The following is a 21,048-nucleotide window of genomic DNA, read 5'->3' on the forward strand; positions in this document are numbered from 1 at the left end:
GCCCAGCCGAGGCACGTGACCTGAGAGGGCTGTGAGGCTGCAGGCAGTCTGGGCTCGGCCTGGAGCTTCCCTGCAGGTGGCGCAGCATACAGGGCCCTCCCTGTGAATCACCCAGGTCCCTAAACGGGGCTCCGTACAGGCCTTGTTGTCGCTGTGCTGACACTGTGAAACGAAATGTCGGTCAGTTATACACACATGCTATGAAGACACTTCCACACCAAAATTCCTGCCAAATTTTAGCTCCGTTTCCCATTTCCCTGCCTTGCGCCTTCCCCTGTTCGTTGGCTATAGACGCATCTTTCCCATCTGGTTGGGGAAGTTTCATCCCGGTGCCCAATGAGGCCTTCAGGGAACCCACGCACAGCCTAGAAGCGGAGGGATTTCATACACGTGCTGTGTGTACATCCATAGGCACACACACGTCCTACTCCAGCAACAAATGCTGTAGTTGAAATCAGTGGACAAACAACCTTTCGTTTATTTTCTTTCCTTCAATATGTTCACCATTTGGCTTAGTTTCCTTGTATGTTTGGTAGAAGGCAGGGCAATTTGAGTAATTTTGATTTACTTGGGGGGAGAGAAATGAAGCTAAATTTATGTTATTTTGTCTGACCCTCAGAGTAAAATCAAAGTATAGATTTAAGGAAGTAAAAATTACAAAACAGATATTACAAAAGTAGTCCAGCAAGTTCCAACTCTTCTCCAGGTGGTTTGGGGTGGGGGGTGGGGTCTCATCAAAAGGAAATCCCTGAGACACTTCCTATGCTTTCACTAGTAAACCATGAATCACCCTAGAAGAGGCAACTCAGCTAATGAAGAGGGGAGGCTGAGGCCATGAAGGCTACTGGTAACACACTTGACCAAATATTTGTCAACCTTATGCTAAGACAGCAACTGAGGCAGTACCTAATATTACGTCTATCATCGTACCATGGAGTGACACAAAAACTCAGGAGGTGAGTCAGAACACAATTATTAAGCCAAACCTATTTCACTCCCCCTTTGAGGGTAACTCCTAAATTGGGGCCATGCCCACTCTGCTCCAAGAAACCTTTAGTTCAGGGAACTAGGGTTTCCTCCTGCCTCAGAGGCAACTTCTGATTGCAGATATTTGCAAGGTGTTTACTGTCCTTGGGTCTTGTTTCAGTTTTACGATTTAAATGCCCAGATTCTATACGTCACTGACCCAGGCTCCCACCCCAGCATGGGGTTAGCTGTTAGCAGAAGTGTTAAGCAGATGCTCCCTGAGAATACTCCTTAAATAGCAGGGAGTAGGGAGGAAGGCAAGGAAACAACAACACACCAATTTAGCAGTATGGTAACAACTGCCCCCACAAGATGTTCGTGTTTAAAGAATATCGCCTTAATGCCCACCTCATGGCAATATCCAGCCAAAATCCAGCTCACTGGCTAAGTTGGGGTGGGAGAAAGCAGCAAAAACAAGACAAAGCAACACAATACACCCGTGAGGCTCTTCTCAGAGTGTACCAGCTACAGCAAGTCCTCTGACCAACAGGACAATAGTGTTTCTGCAGGGACGACACAGGGGATGATGACACAGGGCGGGGCAAGTGACAAGGTGCGTAGAGCTCACGAGGCTGGTTCCAACATGGGATGCATTTTTTAATGACCTTCAGTATAACAAATGCCTTTCTTACAATTCAGTAAGAATACCACTATCTTTTCTGCAGTATGTTCTTGTTTCGTTTTGCACCTTACTTAGAAACATATTTAAAAGATTCTCATCAATCTTATACACCTTTCTGGCTGATTTGGGATAAGGCATACCACAATCTGGTTTTTACTCACCTTTTACTTTTTATCTACATGCACTCTGCCCACCCCCTCTGTCACCACCTACCACAAGAAAAATGAGACTGACCTTTCTAACTGTGGCACAGCAGAGACCTGGGCCAGAGTCCTAGCTGTCACTCACTGGCCGATAGACCTTGGGTAAGTCACTGATTCAGGATGAGGACAGTGGTACCTACCTTGCAGGGCTGTGAACATTAGAGCTATCGTGTCAAGTTCCTTGGACTGTACCAAGCACAGAAAGTCACTATCATCACTGCTCTCAGCCTCGTGCATAAAAACACCTAAAATCCAAAATTGGCAAAAGAATATTTATACGATAAACTTCCAAAAATCGTTTTTGAAGAAAGATACACAAGCCAATCTTGTGAGACTGTGAAAACCCTGTCACCTGCTTTATTTCTGGAGAAGGGTAAGGGGGAAATATTCATGTGAATTTGAGGGGCAGCTAAACTGGAAGTAACAGTAGCAACAATCCAGACCTCTCAAGTTCCTCTGAGCCAAAGGCGCCGCTGAAGCTTCCTGGTTTGGAGATTCCAGATTTTAATTTTCCCCTAGAGCAAGGTCTTCCATTTTCACTGGGATAAAAGAATAAAGACCACAAACTCAATAGCACCAAATGGTGTTTAACGCAGAAAATAGAGCCAGGTTTCTTCTTTCAAATGAAATTTTTACATTAAAATATGTTCAGAAATCATAGTTGCTTTTCCTCGTGATTCCACCTCCTCCTTCCCCTAACAGGAGCCCCAGGAAGCCAAAAGCTTGTGCGTCCCTAAGCAGACCTCCGGTGAGGCCGCCCCTCCCACGCTGGACTGACCCCTCAGGACGGAGACAGCGCTAGGCTCTCAGGGAGAAGGGGTATTGAGGGTGCCACCAGTCAAAGAGCCGCACGCTGTGCACGGGGTCCAGGATCACTTGCACGCCCTGCTCACTGCGCAGCTTCCGACCGCCATGGACAGGGACATCCTGGAACAGCAGTCCCACGCGATGGTGCCGCATGTCCGTGCTCACGCTGATGGTGAACTGGGGGGAAAGCAAATCCGGAACCCAGATCAAACAATCTGTTTTCCTACCGGCTCACTCTGAAGTGACACAGTTGGGACAGAATTTACACAGCTAGGCCCTGACACCTTTGCAAAAGTATGAAAAATAAGGGTGATTGTACCAGTTCTCCTTAGCTTCTTCAGTTGAATTATGCTAAAGAGCACCTCCCAGGCGACTGAGTAAGTTAGGGTACCTGCACAGACTACCACCAAAGCTCATTTTTAAAAACTGGGTTAGAGCTAAAAGGGATGACTTGGAGGGATTCTGATGAGATACTATCGAGCAAGTCAGGCAACAGGCAGGAAACACACCTGGTCCCACTTTTGGTAAATACACCAAGTCTCTGTGTACTCGTGGTCAGTACAGAGCTGTGTGAACACACAGCACATGGGGTCCAGGCAGTGTATGAGCAGGCCACTAGCATGGCCCAGCCTGGGGCAGTGGTGGGGAGGAGCAGGGGGTGCTGATAAAAGGACCGTGTATGACGGGATCTCAACTGTATCGGGTCACCTAAGGGAGTGGGTGCACACACGTCCACGGCGCCCAAAGCGGCACAAAGAATAGGGTTAACCTCAGTTTTAGGTTACTGCAAATCTAAGTCGCCTTGTCTCAATGTATTTGTGCATTATTTAAATTTTTACATGAAGTACTTATTATCTACTTTACCATTAAAAAAAGAGAAAAGCCATTTTCAATGTGGAGGGGAGCCCATGTACCTCTGAAATGAGCCTAAAGTACAAAGATAAATCATATGAACTCTCCAGTTGCCAACGTAGTTAGAAATGTTAAAAACCTAAAAGGTAGGCCAGAGGGGTATTTCTTGTTTACTAAGCTAATACTTAGCTGAGCCTGGAAGGGTCAGAGCACCCCAGGACAGAGCGGGCCACCCTGTTTTAACATTGCATCTGTGACACCACACGCACACCTGGGGGCCCCAACACACAAAGCTCACGTACAGCCCACCATTGTCCCAGGGTCGTCTCTCAAACATAATGCTCACTACACAGGAGGTGCAAAAGCGTTCTCTTTACTGTAGAGAAGGTGAAATTCTCTCAGGTGTAAATAACTCCTCCATGGACCTGTCTGTCCCTGATTTACAAGTCAGTGTTCAGACTTTTTATTCTTCGTCAGGGTTCTTCTTCCATGGTGAAGTTTACCAGTTTCCTTCCAACCCTAGGCAGAGTCCGAGTCTATGGAAGAGCGTGAGATGACATCCCGTCTCCACTTACCAGGGTGAATATCATTCCCATGACAATTGGGATAAAGATGAAATTGAGGGTGGTGACCTGCAGCAGGCAGCAGTCCTGGTCTGGGTTGCTGTGGACGTCTTCGTATTGAACAGGAGGCTGCAAGCCCCCCACACGCTTGCTCTTTAATCTGGGGGACTGAAGGGAATGACATTAATCTCATGGCTCAGAGGAAACGTTTATGACTCTAAGACGCACTCCACCTATGAAAACCCTGGGGCTCCACCAACGTTGCGACCCACTTTTCTGTCACCATCTCTCTGTGTGTACACAGTGGCTTCTATACAGATCAAGGAACACCTGACCTTTGACAGAAGGAAAATGCCTTCGCATGAGCAATGTGGCAGTGGGCGCAGGGCTTCAGTTACATGGCATTTCCTGCCAGCTCGTGAGAACTGGCATCTTACAGCTCTACCAGAGGCCGTCCACCGTTTGAAGACTTGCCAATACCTTGTGACTTGTCAATCTCAAAAGCACACCCGCTGCACAAAATAATGGAAGCAGAAGAGCCATCTAACCCCAGTCGCTAAAAACAAGGGTCACACGTCTCAGAACCAAAGGACATGTCAGCATTCACTCCCCAGCAAGTAAGACTGCCTGCCCTGCCCTAGGAAGGTCCTGGGGTGACTTCCTACCAGCATCCAATGGGTGTCATGGGTTGTGCACATCTTGTTGAAAATGATGATTAAAGCTAAAATTCTCCTCTGGCACCATGTTTTTTAAAAAAAATCAATGAAAAAATATGGTTTACTTTCATTGCAAACCTATCTGTAACTCACCTGCCAGCAAGTGAGGAAAAACGGACTGTACGCGTAACGTGTCTCATCACTGAGACACTAAGTGGAGGAGAGAAATGAGGTGGTGAGCGCAGGACATGAAGACGAGCCGAGCAGCCCGCACGGCGGCCCAGATGTCAGGCAGGCCCAGCCAAAGCCACACGGGGGGCCAGACAGTACCTACTCCCCTGTAAACAGCCTTTTGGCAGTCCCTCTCCTCGTGGCTTCCCCACATCACTTCACACGTAACACCAGATAGATTACTGGTGTTGACAAATACATTTGCTTCAAACAACAACAAACTTTAGGCAAATAACTTCAGTACATTGTTAGAACAAGCGTTCCCCTTTTTCCCACCTTTAAAGTCTTCAAATACATAGAAAAGTTACTAAAAGAGCACAACGAACTCCTGTAGACTCTCTGGCACTGGATATTCGGCCACGTTTGCTCTCTCCCCCTCATTTTACACATATGCGTATATGAAAATCACACGACTTTGGCAGTGGGAGCACAAAGCCATTTGAAAGTGACAGTGACACTCCACCCTCACTCAGCATAAAAAGACACATCTGACCACTGTATCATTATCACACCCGAGAACATTAGCAACAATTTCATAACCTCTAATTTCCACCACACGTTCAAATCTAATTGTCCCCAAGATATCCAGGATAGCCCTTTGTCCCCTGACCCAGGGTCCTCTCAAGCTTCCCTCTTTGCATTAAGCTATTACAGCTTTATGTGTCTTTCATGAAGAATAGTTCCTTCTTCATTTTCTTTTCATGGAATTATTACAAGTTTTCATGTGTATTATTTGATTTTAATAAGGCAATTGTATGCCTAGTGAAATTTATTAGAACAAAATACTATCTGAAAAATAAAGAAGAAACACAAATACATACCTGTTTTTTGAACTTGAAGTTGAATTCCCACATTGGTTCCTGTCGGTTCCCAACAATCTTTCTGCACCAGAAAAGTAAGCACTGTAAGAAAATAAAAATAATAAATAAATGACAGAAAAGAAAAAAATCAAAATAAGGTTAACGAAGAATAATCAGTAAAAACCATTCTGTTTGACAGCTCTGAAGCCAGCCACCGTCCCAACGCTGTGATTTTACTTTGGCACAGATAGACACCCCCCAATGTGACACTGGTGCAACATGAAAAGAGACAATCCCAGGGCTATTCAGTAGACCAATGTAAGAACCTCAGAGGCTGCTGAGCTCAACCCCTATTGTTCTCATCTCTAGAAACAGGGGCACCCTCTGATTTAGGCCCTCCCCTATGTTAAAGCGTAAGGGCAGCCAATAGCCACCAGGCAAGATGGTCACAAAGGCAGCAGAGACGGCCGGCCCTGTGACAGGACAAGCCGCTCAGGACCTTCTGGGAGCAGACAGCCGGTGTGGGCTACAGCGCTGGACTGGATTCAGTCTAGAGTAAGTCCTGCAATGAGTCAGGCTAGAGTGAAGGTTAAGCACAAGAAGTTAAGTACCTCCCAGGGGACAAGGGGTGGGTCGTCCGCCGTGCCAGCTGTCCTGCCCTTCAGACATGCCCTGTACGTCCTGATGTTCCATCAAAAATAATGGGCTTGGCTTTAAGGGGCAAACACTTCTGCTGCCATCACAACGGCTCCAGTGTCCCACACAAGCTATGCTACTGAAAAGAGAGAGAGGGGGATCATATACGAAAAGCTGGAGTCCAGGAACATGGGACTGCTTCCTGTAGGCATGCTGGCCACTCCCTGAGCGCCATGCGACTGTGGTTCTATAAGTGGCACGGCCATGCACGGGACACCTGCCACCGCAGGCTCCATTCCTCTTCAGAAGACCTCTAACAACAAGGCACAGGAGCAGCAGCCAGGGGGCCTGGGCTGCTGTCAGCACTGACACACTGGGGATCGCCCCACCTGGCTTCTCCATCCACGTCAGCAAAGTCAGTGCGCAGCACTGTGAACCCACGGGGATCCCGAGTCCAGGCATCAGCACCTGCACTGGCACTGGAGCCGCTAGGACGCATCACGCACGCACCTACCAACGCCTGTGTCCCAGCAACGACACAACTGACTGGTCAGCTGTGGGGTGACCCCACCCGTGACAGTGGGTCAGACACTATCAAATGTTTCTTTTCTGGGGGAGGGAAACTCTAACTGTGAGATGCTACACTGTCCACTCACATTACAAGCAGAAACCGCAGCGGAGTGCAATTCTCCTTCTGCCCTATATCCATCCCAGCCCGTGGCCCTGACCACCTCAGCCTGCAACCCTGGGAGGAGCCTTGATAAATCATCTTGAAATCCACAGTATCCTTTTAATCAATATGCATCGGGTCGAACATTCTCACACTACCGCTAAATGAGGGCAGAAGAACCATTATAACATTTAAAGCATAAAAACAAAATACAAAAGAATAGGCAGTGCCACAGAACATCAGATGTGGGTTAGCAAAAGAGTAATAAAAATTACCCACAAGCTCAAAATTCAGACAAGATCAGTTTGAAAAGAAGTGGGGGGACAGGACATCAACGTGCCTAAATAATCACATGTGCTATACTAGTCCTGCCGGGCGCAAAGGTACATTTGCAAAGATTTCCTTATGGAGAAGAAAAGGCAGAGAACGGACAAGGGCTATCAGACCTGTGTGCAAATCCAAACACCAGAAACTCGAATGCAATGCAAGAATATAAACGACCGGGGAAGCCCGGGACACCAGCAGTCTGGAACACAGGGATCACAGAGGCTAACGTGCTCAGGGTCCCTGATGTGAGACGCCGCGAAGCCTGGCAACAGCCAGCACTCAGCAAACGGAAGGGAGCCACATCAATAGCAGGACCTTTGAGAGAGGTCACAAGAAAGGGAATCCCAGGGGTCAGGGTCACATGAGAAAGAGAAACTAGTCAATTGTTTGTGCTGTATCTTTGTGTCATGGTTTAAAGCACCTCTTAAGAATTACAGTTGACACCCACCACTGAGTGGTGTCCCTCCTAGCCAACACCATCGAGACCATCTAAAGTGGTCCAATGTAAAGTACACGAGAATGAGTTAAAATAAAGAGAATAAAGAAGATGGTAAAAGCATAAGGAAGCTTTTGGGTCACGGTAACATGAGCCAGGCCAGCCCAGCCCAGCAGCAACGGCTTGGAGAAGTGAAACCCCAGCGGCGTGACACCCACAGCCCTTGCCTCCCACCGAGAAGTTACAGACAAGCCATAGTGACAGACCCCCACAAGGGTCCACTGGGGAACCCCCAACACTCATTCTCACTCACTTTGGAATTCTTCAGTGTGCTCGGCGTGCTTTCCGGAATGGCTGGGATTTTGGAGATTCGAGCAGCAAATGGCTCGTACATGTGGTACAGAGACCGGATGACACAAGCCCGGAGACAGCGCAGCTTCTCCATGGACTCTGGTCGCAGGCGCAAAGGCAGACAGGCGTCCAGCGTGTAGTGCCTGGAACAAGACACGTTACTCCCCCAATGTGTGACTCTGTCCCGCTCTAGGGCAGCTGCCCAGGACTCCCGGTCTCCAGGACTGCCCAGCACTGTTCCCCGAGCAGAGCTGGCGTGTCCCCAGTGCAGTCACACACATCACCGCACACATCACTTCTCAGCTATGCAAACCCAGCTCCCATGTACCTTACACTCCTATACTTCTCCATCCGTTTAGCATTGCTGCCCCTTAGCATTTCACTCTACAAAAGGGCACCTCTGCCCAATTCCTGTACCATAGACTTCAGACCCTCAGGAAGAGCCTGCGCCGGGAAGAGCCAACAGGCTGTCCTGTCACGTCTCAGCGAGTTCTGTGCTCACTGCTGCCTGCACATCCCTCGCACACGTGCTCATCACCGGCTTCAATCTTGACAGTTCTGCACTCAGTCCCAAGAGCAAGCCAGCCCTCCTACTAGCCACAGTACTCGTTCTCCTCATCTCTACGGCTACAAGGTCAGCCCAAGTACAAACTCTATGTGCCTTCAAAACGACCAGCGGATCTCAGAAACTAATCCACTTGCACAGAGGCAGACAGGGACCTCCAGCTGTTGAAAATCACAGTTGCGGCACCCCCTGAAGAAACCCAGTCCTTTCTGAGACCTGCAGCAAGACTTTCCGCTGCAAGTGGACACTGGATGGGGAAGGGGCACCCGGAGTGAAGACAAGTACCTGGATGAGTTAACAGGACCAAGTTTCACTTAGAGAGGAGCTCAAGGAGTCCAAGCCAGGCTCACACCAGGCATGGAGCAGAGAAAGCAAAAGGTCACAATCCCAGGAACAGCTCCACATCACAAACAGCGTAACGTCGGCTACAAGACAACAGAGAGCTCCCGGGGTCGCACCTTCGGTACAACCTGGTCCAAAAGGCGGCAGTGCACGTGACAGTCCAGGCATTCTTACAAATCAGGGAGAACTTCGCAATGTCCTCAGGGCGGATGTAGGCGGCCAGCAGCAGCCAGATGTCCATGGGGTACTCTTCTCCTGCGACCCCATCCTTGTCTTCTGAAACACACAGGAGAACCGTCACCCCCGACCTCCCACAGCGGCACCTCTGAAGAGCCCCAATCACTTCAATTCGCCCAGGGCTTGCGCAGCTGAGAAACAGGTTGTCAACACGTCCAACAAAGCTTCTCAAACTCATCATTTCCTGCTTATTCTAGCTGCTGGAAACTTGCTTCCGGCTGCCCAAGTGAGTTGAGTACGTCTTGCTCTTGTGACCTTTATTTAACAATTATTTCCATACTATTTTGAGGTTTTCAAAGTGTCTTTGTACACATTCTATCATTCAGCTCTAATAATTCCTCAATGGAAACAGGAAAACATTATTGTGCCCATTTTACTAATAAGAAAACAGAACCTCGCCCCCTAGTCAAATAGAACCCAGTCTTCCTGACTCCAAATTGCAGCTTTGCACTGTATGCTCTGCCCTTGATTTTCCTCATAGTCTCCACCCACCAAACATTGTCTTCAGTTCAGTCATTTAAAAAACAAAATTGATTTTAAGATGGTATGAGGAAACCTCAAAGTTAATACAAAACCAGGTAAGTTACTGTGTGATTTTCAATACTCAAAAACAGCTGTGGACATGTTGCTTTTCTTCTGGTTTCTCCTTGTTTCACTGCCAGTCTGACCTATGACCCTGGCCACAGCATTCAGCATTCAAAGGCCCTCCGTGGCATGTACCCCACCTCCTCCTCCACTGGTGTTAGTCCTCGACTCTGGGGTTCAGATATCTCAGGTTCAAGTGAAAAGTCACACTCCATAAAGACACCTGAATCTGGGCTAATCCTAAACCTACCCTTTAACGCAGGTCTAGTCAGAGAACTATCCAAAAACCAGTTTTCTTCTTTCTCTTTCCTGGGCAAAAAGCCCCTGTACCACCTCCCTGAAGGTACCTCTGCTTTTCTAATATTCTAAATGGATGCTTCCTGCAGTTCTGTGACTCAAACAGATTCTTGCGTTAGGCTGTCCCTACCAGAGACCAGTGCTTCTGAACTAACATCCTCTTTTCTGGTCCCTATCCTTTCTGGTAATCTCCAGTAATCACTTAAGGCTCAGTCTTAACACACCATGTTTGGCCCCACCTTCTCCCACATTAAACCTCTTTTTGAAACAGAAGGCAAATGATTATCAGAACTTCCTCCCAAGACCCATGAGAACTTTTATAAAGCAGAATGCTATTAAAACTTTTGTCGTTAGGGACAGAATTCAGTAATTACTGAAGAACTGTGTTTTAAACAAAATTACTAAGAAATTTCAAAATGTAGGAAATGGACTCAGTAAAGAAAAGCTTCATGAAAATAAACTGTGAAGGACACGAAGAATTTTGATAGGCATGGATTAAGAGGAAAAGTACTCCAAACAAAACAACTAACATGAGGCCCAGATACTTAGAAAAACAAAACATATGTGAAGGCAATAAAGAGGCAAGCCTAACAACGTTCTGATATTAAGAAATCACTGTTAACTTTTTTAGATGTGATAATGTTTTTTGGGGTTTTTTTGAAAGAGTATCTTTTGGGGATAACTACCCTGTTTCCCCAAAAATAAGACCTAGCTGGACAATCAGCTCTAATGCGTCTTTTGGAGCAAACATTAATATAAGACTCGGTATCACATTACATTACATTATACCTGGTCTTATAGTATAGTAAAGTAAGACAGGGTCTTACATTAATTTTTGCTCCAAAAGAAGCATTAGAGCTGAATGTCCGGCTAGGTCTTATTTTCGAGGAAACACAGTACTAAAATATGTACAGAAATAATAGGATATTTGGGAATTGTGTGAAAATAATTGTGTGTATTGCGGGGAGAGTAGTGGTAGAAACAAAACTGGCCATGAATTGATAGTTATTAAAGCTGGGTAAAAGCTCTGTAGCATTCATTATATTATTTTATCTTCTTTTGTATGTTTACTTAAAAAGAACGAAAAAGAAAAAAGGGGGAAAAAAGACTCGTCTGACCCAAATGAAGAAACTTAATGGGGGTAAAGTGGAGCAAGGAAGTAAAGATAAATTACACATAAGAATCTGTAAGCCACAGGTCACATATTGGTAAGTTACTGGTGTCCTAAATACATAAAGAATTCTTCTCAGTAATTAAAAAAATTTTTTTTAAATGGGCAAAGGATCTGAATAGACTTTTCTCCAAAGAAGACATACGAATGGTCAATAAGCTCATGAAAAGATGCTCAGCTTCATTAGTTCTCAGGGAAATGCAAGTCAGATCCATGAGATCCCCACCTCACACCCACTAGGATGGCTATTATTTAAAAAGTGAGACTGTAACAAGTGTTGGCGAGGATGTGGAGAAACTGGAACTCTACTACATTGCTGGTAGGAATGGAAATAGAAACTTCAGAAAACAGTTTGGCAATTCCTCCAAAAAGCTAAACACAGAATTACCAAGTAGTAATCCAGCAATTTCACTCAATCCAAGAAAAACAAAAATTTACATCCACACAGAAATTTGTCTGTTCATAACAGTATTATTTATTCATAACAGCCAAATAAAAAGCAATAAGCATGAAATACTGATGCATGCTACATATGGATGAACCTTAAAAATGCTGCGCTAAGTGAAAGAAGCCAGACACAAAAGACCACATATTATATAATTCCATGTATATAAAATGTCCAAAATAGGCAAATCCAGAGACAGGAAGGAGATTAGTGGTTGCTAGGAATGATGTTAATAGGTCTGGGGGTGACAGAATGTTCTAAACTTAGATCACGCCGATGGCCACACAACCCTGAAATACTAAAGCCATTCGACTGTCCACTTCAAAGGAGAGTATTTCATCTCAATAAAGATGTTTAAAAATCTGTAAGCTGTTCCGTGGAATGTGTCAAAAAAAAAAAGATGAAGATAAATATCTAATAGATTGGTGATGATGAGTAGGGATTTCAAGAAAGAAATTAAGAAACTGATCCTTTTGTAGTTCATAAGTGTGATGATTGGGTTTTCACGCTTTTGTGTGAGATGTGCCTCCCACGAACCTTGTTACGACATCAGCAAATTACCCGTCTGACGTAAAAAAAAAAAGAAACAAAGAAGTAGGGCCTGCCCGGTGGCTCAGGCAGTTGGAGCTCCATGCTCCTAATTCTGAAGGCTGCAGGTTCGATTCCCACGTGGGCCAGTAGGCTCTCAACCACAAGGTTGCCGGTTCCATTCCTCGAGTCCTGCAAGGGATGGTGGGCAGCGCCCCCTGCAACTAGCAACGGCAACTGAACCTGGAGCTGAGCTGCGCCATCCACAACTAAGACTGAAAGGACAACAACTTGACTTGGAAAAAGTCCTGGAAGTAGTGCACAGTTCTCCAATAAAGTCCTGTTCCCTTTGCCCAATTAAAAAATAATAATAATAAAAAATATTTTAAAAAAAAAAGAAACAAAGAAGTGTGAGGAACGTCAATATTAATTTTGGAGTTCTGGAAAACATGTCACTGACAACAACCGGTACGGTTTCAAAGCAACGTCAGTTCATTAACTCATTGATCGTCTCAGTATATTCTAATACGTACAAATCTGTATTATCTGGTTCTCCAGTAGAGGTGAAAGTTCTGGTAGGTCTGAGACCAAAACTACACATATTTAGTGTATTAGCTTCCCTAACAGCTGGTCATCAGGAGCGCTTAGGCTTGAAGAACAGCTCTCCAGGTTCTCCCCCGAGAGTCTGAATCGTTAAGTCTAGAGCAGAACCGCTCAGCGAAGGTTAGCACATTATGTACGGTTACTTTATTTTCTTTGCATCATCTGTGTAAGTTTTATCGCCACTAAGATATAAATACTACGTGCTTTTCTATTCCCCAAAGTACCTATCAGACATAAAGCAGACAAGAATAATCACAGAACACTTAAAAGCCATGGTAATACCTATCCTTAGCCGAAATGAAACTAGTTACAATCCACATATTTTGGGAAACATTTTTGCCACATCTGTTTCCTTACGCATTCTGAAATCCAGAAGTACAAAGGTTTTTCGTTTCCACTTTGGCATACGGGTTTTTACCTGACAATGATATGTTCTCCATGAACGGCTACTATGGTCAAGTTCACGGCTCCAGAACCCGATTGACTCTCACTGAGTTCCTTTCCTCTCACGCTGAGACCAAAGGAGAAAGCCCGGGTATATTAAACCCTGTCCCACTGCTGAGATGGAGGCCGTGGTTCTCCTCAGCTACCACCTCTGGTGCTACTGAGAAAGTGCGAGCCTCAAGTTATCACCACAGCAGGGGCTAACAATGCAAAAGACAGCGAGGCCCATACCTCTGTGCCTCTTGCTCTTCTTTTTCCTGGAGACAGTTCTCTCGTGGATGCTGTCCTCCTGGGCGTCCACCTCCTCACTGCTGTCCACGTCACAGGGCTCTCCAGCCCCAGAAAGGGCTTCCACTGCGGGAACCTGAGAGGCTTCCAAGCCACAGAGGGATTTCACTAGAAGCAAGAAAGGGCACAGTGAGAAGGCGGAGTCCCACCCAGAGACACAAACGGCTCACGCAGGGTATCAGCATCCATGGGGGGGGAGCAAACGCAGTCCGCTGAGAATACAGAAAGAAGGAAAGCTCAGCATTTTAACTGCAAAAGAGAATTGGAAAGCGACGGGCAAACTAACTCCAAAGCTGCAGAAACTGACTCCTGGAGAAGAAAACGAAGGGAGCGCTTTATTCTCCCACCAAACACCCTGCAGGAGGAGAAAAGCAAAAGGTGGGCGCTATTCTCATCGGCATAAATTCGGCGGCCAAGGTGAGAGGAACTGGGTGCACTCTAACCCTGTCGCTGAGCTGGAGGCCGCGGGTGTCATAAAAACCAAGTCTCGGGGGCAGGCGGCAGGCGAGTGACCGCTGGAAAGCAAGAGAAGCCGAAGGAAAGGAAGCCTCCGGCTCTCACTGCACACCGCGGCGAGCTGCACAGCGTGCGGAGCCTGGAGCGCTGCGGGCAGAGGCTGGCAGCCGGGCAGGCCGGGGGAAGCCCGGGCAGCGCCCGCAGCAGAAGCCGCCGCCCGCGCAGACACCCACGCGGCGCCAGGGAAGCCCGCCCTCGCGGGAGACCCGCCCGCGCGAGCCCAGCGACGCGGAGCCGAAGCCTACCTTCCTGCTGAACGGCGTTGGCGACGGCCTTCTTGACCCGTCCGGACCTCACGACGGCCGGGTCCGAGTTGGCGTAGTCCGCCACGGTCACTGCAACGAGCGCCGCCCGTCAGAGGCGGCGGCCTCCTCTCCCGCGCCCGCCCCACCGGACCGCCCGCTCCCCGCGGGCCCGGCCCCGGCCCCGGCCCCTCCCGCCGCCTCCGCGCGTCCGGCCCGACCGGCCGCCAACCCAGCGTCCCGACGCTCCGGCCCCTCGCCCACCTCGGCCAGAGCAGGCGTCGTGGGCCCGGAACTTGAGTCGCTTCCCTCGCTTGGGCATGGTGGCCGTGTCGGGGCGAGGCCGGCCTAGCGGGCCGGAACCCCGGGCCATGTCTCGGGCCCCAGAGCCGGCTCCGGCGGCCGCGGGACGGCTCCGCCCGGCTCTGCAGCCACCCCGCACCGGAGGCCGCGGCTCTCGCGAGGACTTAGCGCGGCTGCGCGTCACGTGGGCGGCGTCGCTTCCGAAGCCAATCACCGCCTGGCGGGTGCGTGACGTCATCGCCCGCGCCGACGGAGCAGTCGCCGAGCGGGGCTTTCGCCGTCTGGACCTCTTGGGGAGGGTTTGGTGTCTGAGGCCCGGAAGCCGCATCCGTGGGGCTCAGAGCCCGGTGTACACCGTGGTCTCCCCGATTCTTCGGCCCCCCGGCCACACTCCAGCTTCACTTCGCCAGATGCACGTGCACCGTCGTCCCCCTGCCCCGTCCCAAGCCACACGGGCGGAGCGCCGGCTCTCCAGCGTGGTTCTCTAACCGTCTGCACTCCAGTTTCTTAGCCAAAAGCTATAAATTTGTGAATTCTCAAAATGGGGGAGGAGTTCTTAAAATTATTTCGATCTACCGCCATCCTCCAAGTGAAACCTGAGGATGAGCGACGAGGAAACGATGTCGTCTTTCCTTAGTATTGACAACCTCGTGGGTTTCAGAACTGAAGGAGTGGGACCTGACTGTCCCACCAGCACGAGTAACAAACAGCTCATCGGGGTCCAGAGTTACGTCCCCCCCGTTCTCTGCGGCTCCCAAAAGACGCTAATCCCTGGCTGGAGAGGCGTGCGGATCGCGGACCGCCAGCGGCCCCCCGGGTGTCCGGAGACTCGCGTTTTAACCCAGTTGCCTAGTACGTAGACGTCCACTAAGCGAACCATTGGCCTGGTGGCTAACACTGTAACGGACTGTAACCACAGGTCGTGCTGAGACGCCTGGGTACATAATGCATGTGGGGGTCAAGCTCAAAACGCCGCCGGTCAGCATTGAGCCTTCTCACTTCACAACGGCATCAGTAAAACACCCGTCAGGCCCACACCCATGTCCGGCTCTGCTTGGGTGGCACCGTGCTGCGAGTACTCCGGGATGCGGACTCTGGAGGAAACCCAAGGTGCAAAAGACAGCGCCATTAATACACCAGCACTACGGCAGAGCTTTGAACTGAAATGTTCTCTCATTTTCAACAGTTTAATCACTATTTTAATATATTGGAGTGAAGTGCTAATTCCAAAACTATGTGTTTCATCTTTCAAAATTTCAAGAATGAAAAGATCTTAAGGAAGACCCCTCAGACTTTTAAGTTCTTTGGCCAACTTAGTGGAACAAGACACCCATAGATCTTTTATTCCACCTTTTATTACAAAGCAACAACTTTTAATTCATGGCACTGTTAGCTTCCAGACCCAATGATACAGGTTCTTTCTTCTAGAAAGACAAATTGTAAGTTCCTAAAAGAGCTGTTATATTTAGATGCAAGTGGCATCCAGTTATTATCCTAGCTATCAGGAAGAAGATAAATCTTTGTCCTCAACAAAGAGGAAAATGTAAGGATGATATACAAATACATACAGCATTAGGATGCTGTCTTTCTAGATTATCCATCATACTTTTATGGTTCCATATTAAATTGTCCTTTGTTTTGTGCTAATAGTAAATGACAGTGATGGTATTTGTCTTTAAAGGTCCTTTTTGTTAAAAGTTAAAGGTGGCAAAAATATGTTTGCCAGAATTCTTTTAAATTTTAGTACCCTGCAAAATCCTAAATCCTAGGAACCATTGCTTTGGAGGCATTGAAAAATCATGTTTTCTGATTTGAAGAAATATATAACAGAATTTCCTACTGGAAGCAGTATAATAAAATAACATAGGAAAGTTTTTTTTTGAAGTGTGGACTCTGAAGCCAGACCCACCTGGATTCAAAAAGTACCCCTGCCATTTGTTGTCTACAGGACCTTGGAAAAGTTAATTTCCCTGGCGCTCAGTTTCCTTGCCTATGAATTAAAGGTAATAATAACACCTGTTTCATAGGGTTATTGAAACAATTCATTAATCCATGAAAAGTATTTAAAATAACATGGAGTAATCACTCCGTAAGTGTCAGCTATTTTGTCGTGGTGGGAGTGGTTGTTACTTAAAGACACCTTAGGGGACATTCCTCTGTGCTTCAACTACATGAAGACAGGACACACGGAGAAAACAGAAGCGAGACATCCCATTCTAGTTGACAATGCTAGAAAACTAGGTGATCTTTCCTGAGTACTTATCATGCAAGTGGCAGAGCCAGAACTCAAACTGATGACTGTCTGGCTTCAAAGCCCATACATAAAACCACTGTGCTCTACTGCCTCTAGAATGAAGAAAATCACACTAACGTATTGCCTTTGAATAATAATAATCGCCTAAACAGATGCAGCATCACACAGTAGCTAAAATGGAGGAAATCTGTAAAACAGAAAACAAACGGAAAGGGTACTTCAACAATGAATTTTTATGACGTGCCCAAGCTGTGGGCACGTCTGAGAAAAACCTGATTCAAAATAAGATTCAGTGATACTAGAAAAAGCACATTTGTTAAATCTGGAGAAAACTGCTTGTGACTGACTTTTTATATACCTTATAAAATACAGTATATGGTAAAATAATTTATCTAGTTAAGTTCAGACAGAGGCTGAGTGTTTTTCAGTTAAGAATAATAACAAATAGAACAGCGTAATAATGGGAGCTCAGATTCTAGAAGCAGATGTCTGGGTGTGAATCACTTCCTCTTTTTAACAGCTACATGACCTTGAAGGTGAGGAATAAAAACTTCTTCTACCCCAGGTTCAGTGTCTGGAGACAAGACACATTAACGGGAGGAAAAGAAAACAGTTCATTTACGTGTGAACATACATACGAATGGGAGACCTCAGTGAGTAGTAAGCCAAAGTATGATTAGAATTTGGGGACTGTATACCACCTTAATAGGTGAAGGGGATGGGGAGAAAGGCGTTTGGAGAAAACAAGTGACTTTGGAAAGATCAATGGTTTTCAGGAGAACAAAGAGATCAGAAAGTTTGTGATAATATTTCTCAGTCTTGGTGTGAGTAGTCTCTTCATTTCCTTGAGGGCCTTCAACTTCCCTAAGTAAGAGACCTGGGGTAGGTTTAGTTTCATTCTCCCTCTGGGAGAATTGCTCTGACAAGGAATTTATTGTAGCCTGCAGCTTTTAGTCAGATAAAGGAAGCTCTGAGCTTTTTATTTTTTCTGCGTGTGTTGAGTCTCAAATGTCTTTAGCTTAAAATGACATTTAGACCAAAGTGGCATATTTTGGGGTGGCATATTCTGGTCTCCTTCAAACTTGAGCAAATTACTTAATTTTAACAAATTCAGTTTACTTATCTATAGAAAAAGGCATAATAATGGTATCCAATTTACAGAATTGTGAGGAATAAATGAGATAATATAAGGAAAGCTCTTAGCACCTGGTATAGAGTAAGCACTCAATACACATTAGCTGTTATTATTTGCTGCACTTACAATTAGAAGCATGTTGGTTTGAATCAGTAATTCTCAACCTTGGCTATGTTATTTTTATAAAAGATTCCCCAGATAACATTAGTATTCATCCCAAATATTGAGCACCACAGGTTTAGGCCAGGGATCAAGAAACTAGGGGCTGCAGGACAAATCTGACCCAAACCTGGTTTTTAAAATAAAGTTTTGTTGAAACGGCCACACCTATTTGTTTATGTATTATCTGTGGCTACTTTCACTGTACAAGGGCAGTTGAGTAGTTGTGACAAAGACCACACGACTCTCAAAGTCTAAAGTATTTGCTGCTTGGGACCAGCTAGAACTGGGCAGGATCCCCGAGAGAATCCCGAAGGCTGTGCTCTCTAACCCCTGCTGGGTCCACTGGTGGAAGGAAGTGTGGGCCAGAGGACATGTTATGAGGAAGGCTGCAGCAGTGGAGTATGTGCAGCTGCTGGTGCTATGGCATCCCAAGACTCTCGGCTGCTCAGCAGGCAGGGCAAAGTCGACTCAGCCTCCGGAAGAGAGGCAGAGGTACAATGGGAACTCCGGAAGGACTGGTCTTGGCGAGTAATGCTAGACCTTGGCGAAGGCCTGAGCTTTCTGAGAAGGGTGGTTGTGCGATCTACTGTCCAAACTGGGATACTTTGCAGAGTGAAAAGCAGCCCTCCCCAGTTACACTACCACCGCAGGTGTGCACCAGACTGTCCCGGGCAAGCAGACGTGTGTGCTTATTCTGATTTGTGCAGCCTGCTTGACATAGATGACGTGGTCTGATGGGGGGAACAGACAAGACAGTATCACTTTGGCTTCTGAGGGCCAGAGAGAGGGAAGGGGTCGCCATGAACTGGTTCTTACCGATACCAGATTGTAGCACCCCGAGCGAGGTCTTCGTCCATTCAGGCGACTCTAACAGAACTCCATAGCTGGGGGCTTACACACACCAAATTTATTTCTCAGTTTTGGAGGCTGAGGAATCCAAGACCAATGTGCTGGCAGATTCAGTGTCTGTTGGGGGCCCACTTCCCAGTTCACAGAGGGCTGTTTTTCCTGTGTCCTCACCTGGCAGAAGCGGGTGAGGAGCGCTCACTTCTGTGGGTAGGGCACGAATCCCATTCATGAGGGCCCTGCCCTGAAGATCTAATCACCCCACACACCCCACCTCCTACCGCCATCACCTTGGGGTTAGGATTTCAACATGTGAATTGGGGGGGAGGACACAGGAAGACCATGGAAAGACCCAAACCTCCAAAGTGCCAGGGCTGAGACCTCACTGGAGCAGGTTTGCTCAGCCATGCTCATTTGCTTGTATGTCGTCTGTCGGCTACTTTCTTGCTACAAGGGCCAAGCTGAGGAGCTGCGACAGAGGCTGTGTCACTCACAAAGTCTACACCATTTAGTCCGCTCAACCTCCGGCGTATGGAAGACCTCATCACTGCTGGTGGGAGCGCAAACAGACACGACCGCTGTGGGACACTGGCAGCGCCGCCGCAAGTCTGTGTGTGCCTCGTGCGCAGCAGTCCCACTCCTGGCTACGTCCCCGACGGGTGCAAGGACGTAGAGCGGCGTATCGGTAACGGCCGCAAATCCGCCGCACCCACGTGGGGACCGTCAGGATGGCTTAACAAGTTTGTCTAGTCACACAGTGGAACACTAACCGGCGATGAAAACGAACACACCACCACGGCAACATGGGAAAAACTCTCATAAACAACGCAGAAGCAGCTCATACGAAATATCGTCGGGCCGAATAATCCTCCAGATGATCCACCAAAAGAAAACGGCTTATTCGAGAAAAAAGAAAAGCACCAGAGCGCAAGCACACTCGCGAACGACCACCCTCCGACCGCCAGGCGGAAACGCGGGGCGAGCCGAGCCGCGGCCTCGCCCGTTATCGGCACCCCCCCGCCCCCGGGGGTTACCACGAAGTCCGACAGGAAGTCAGGGCTAGAGTTACCCAGGAACCCAGCTGTGCCCTAGTCCTCCCAGCTCCACTGAGTTAGGCATCTCAAGATGCCAGTTTACTTTCAACACAAATAACACATACTGTGTGACCCCATTTGTGTAAGTTCCTAAAAGAGGTCTGCGTCGTGGTTTCCCCGGGGAAGCAGCGAGCGGGAGTGCGTACGGGGTGTGGTTCCCGGCTACGCGGCTCCAAGGGAGAGACCCAAGGCCGGGCTGGGGCTGCGCTCTCAGGCAACCTTGGTTAACTGTGGTGGCTCCCGACTCGCGGGTCGCCGGGAACCCAAGTGAAGGAGCCGTGCGCTCAGCGACTGTGGTCAGGTGTCCCCCCGCCATTAAGGCCAGCCCCCCACACCTTCCGCCACCACTTTGCGGGGCTCCACCCATAACGCCCCGCCCCTTCCGGAGTCCGATCTTAAAGTCCCCGCCCTTTCCGGCCCGGCCCTTCCGCCCCCTCGTCAGTCCCGCCCTTTTGGGGCTCCTTTCCTCGCCAGGCCCCAGCTTTTATGGTTCCTGCGTCTTCCCTTCCCTCCCGCTCCGGCCCTACAACGTTGATCAGGCCCGCCGCATCAATCTTCCCGGAACTTGCATCCCTCCAGTCTTGAAAGTACCCGTTCTTTCCGGCCCCGCCCCCCCGCAACGATGCCCTGCTCTTGCCAGTTTCCGCCTCTCCCGGCCCCGCCCCTTAACCGTACCAGCCCCCGACATGAAAGTCTCCGCCCTGTCCTCCTCAGGCGCTCATCAGGCCCGCCCCTCCCTGGCACTTGTAGTTTTGAAGCAGGCCCCGCCTCTTCTGGCACACCCCTTCCGGCGCCCTGCTCTTAGCCAACC

The 21,048-nt window shown here is 48.1% G+C and overlaps 2 protein-coding genes across 14 annotated transcripts in view; both read right to left on the bottom strand.

The window, feature by feature from the left end:
• Nucleotides 1–2,036, bottom strand: part of PPFIA4 (PTPRF interacting protein alpha 4) — a 40,947-nt gene extending 38,911 nt beyond the window's left edge. For 2 of the 9 annotated variants that reach the window (XM_081038850.1, XM_081038855.1), the window contains exon 1: nucleotides 21–192. The gene's annotated coding sequence lies outside the window, so the exon portion shown is untranslated. Of the gene's footprint in view, nucleotides 1–20; nucleotides 198–1,374 lie in introns of those variants that run through there. The other 7 variants (XM_081038854.1, XR_013992616.1, XM_081038861.1 and 4 more) reach the window with 7 other exon arrangements.
• A 147-nt stretch (nucleotides 2,037–2,183) lies between these two features.
• TMEM183A (transmembrane protein 183A) lies at nucleotides 2,184–20,438 on the bottom strand. Of its 5 annotated transcripts, XM_081038865.1 has the most exons (9): nucleotides 14,708–20,431; nucleotides 14,447–14,536; nucleotides 13,629–13,793; nucleotides 9,204–9,363; nucleotides 8,143–8,323; nucleotides 5,782–5,862; nucleotides 4,086–4,241; nucleotides 2,704–2,835; nucleotides 2,184–2,390 (listed from the first exon to the last, which is right to left on the bottom strand). In XM_081038865.1, exons 1-9 carry the CDS (start codon nucleotides 15,072–15,074, stop codon nucleotides 2,388–2,390), a joined length of 1,335 nt encoding a protein of 444 aa, XP_080894991.1. In that variant the 5' UTR covers nucleotides 15,075–20,431; the 3' UTR covers nucleotides 2,184–2,387. The 5 variants fall into 5 exon arrangements, with proteins under 5 accessions (XP_080894991.1, XP_080894990.1, XP_080894989.1 ...); XM_081038864.1 differs by having other exon boundaries at nucleotides 2,184–2,835; nucleotides 9,204–9,360; nucleotides 14,708–20,432; XM_081038863.1 differs by having other exon boundaries at nucleotides 2,184–2,835; nucleotides 14,708–20,425.
• Between the last annotated feature and the right edge of the window lie 610 nt (nucleotides 20,439–21,048).

This window comes from Rhinolophus hipposideros, assembly GCF_964194185.1.
Source record: "Rhinolophus hipposideros genome assembly, chromosome: 26".
Classification (NCBI taxonomy): domain Eukaryota; kingdom Metazoa; phylum Chordata; class Mammalia; order Chiroptera; family Rhinolophidae; genus Rhinolophus; species Rhinolophus hipposideros.

What these genes read in the sequence shown, in the direction of transcription:
- TMEM183A (XM_081038863.1), bottom strand. Translation starts at nt 15,074, where the DNA reads ATGCGGCTTCCGGGCCTCAGACACCAAACCCTCCCCAAGAGGTCCAGA. An exon ending in CAACGCCGTTCAGCAGGAAG is followed by an intron (nt 13,794 to 14,446) that starts GTAGGCTTCGGC and finishes TCTTGCTTCTAG; the next exon opens with TGAAATCCCTCTGTGGCTTG. An exon ending in ACTTCAAGTTCAAAAAACAG is followed by an intron (nt 4,242 to 5,781) that starts GTATGTATTTGT and finishes CATTCCCTTCAG; the next exon opens with TCCCCCAGATTAAAGAGCAA.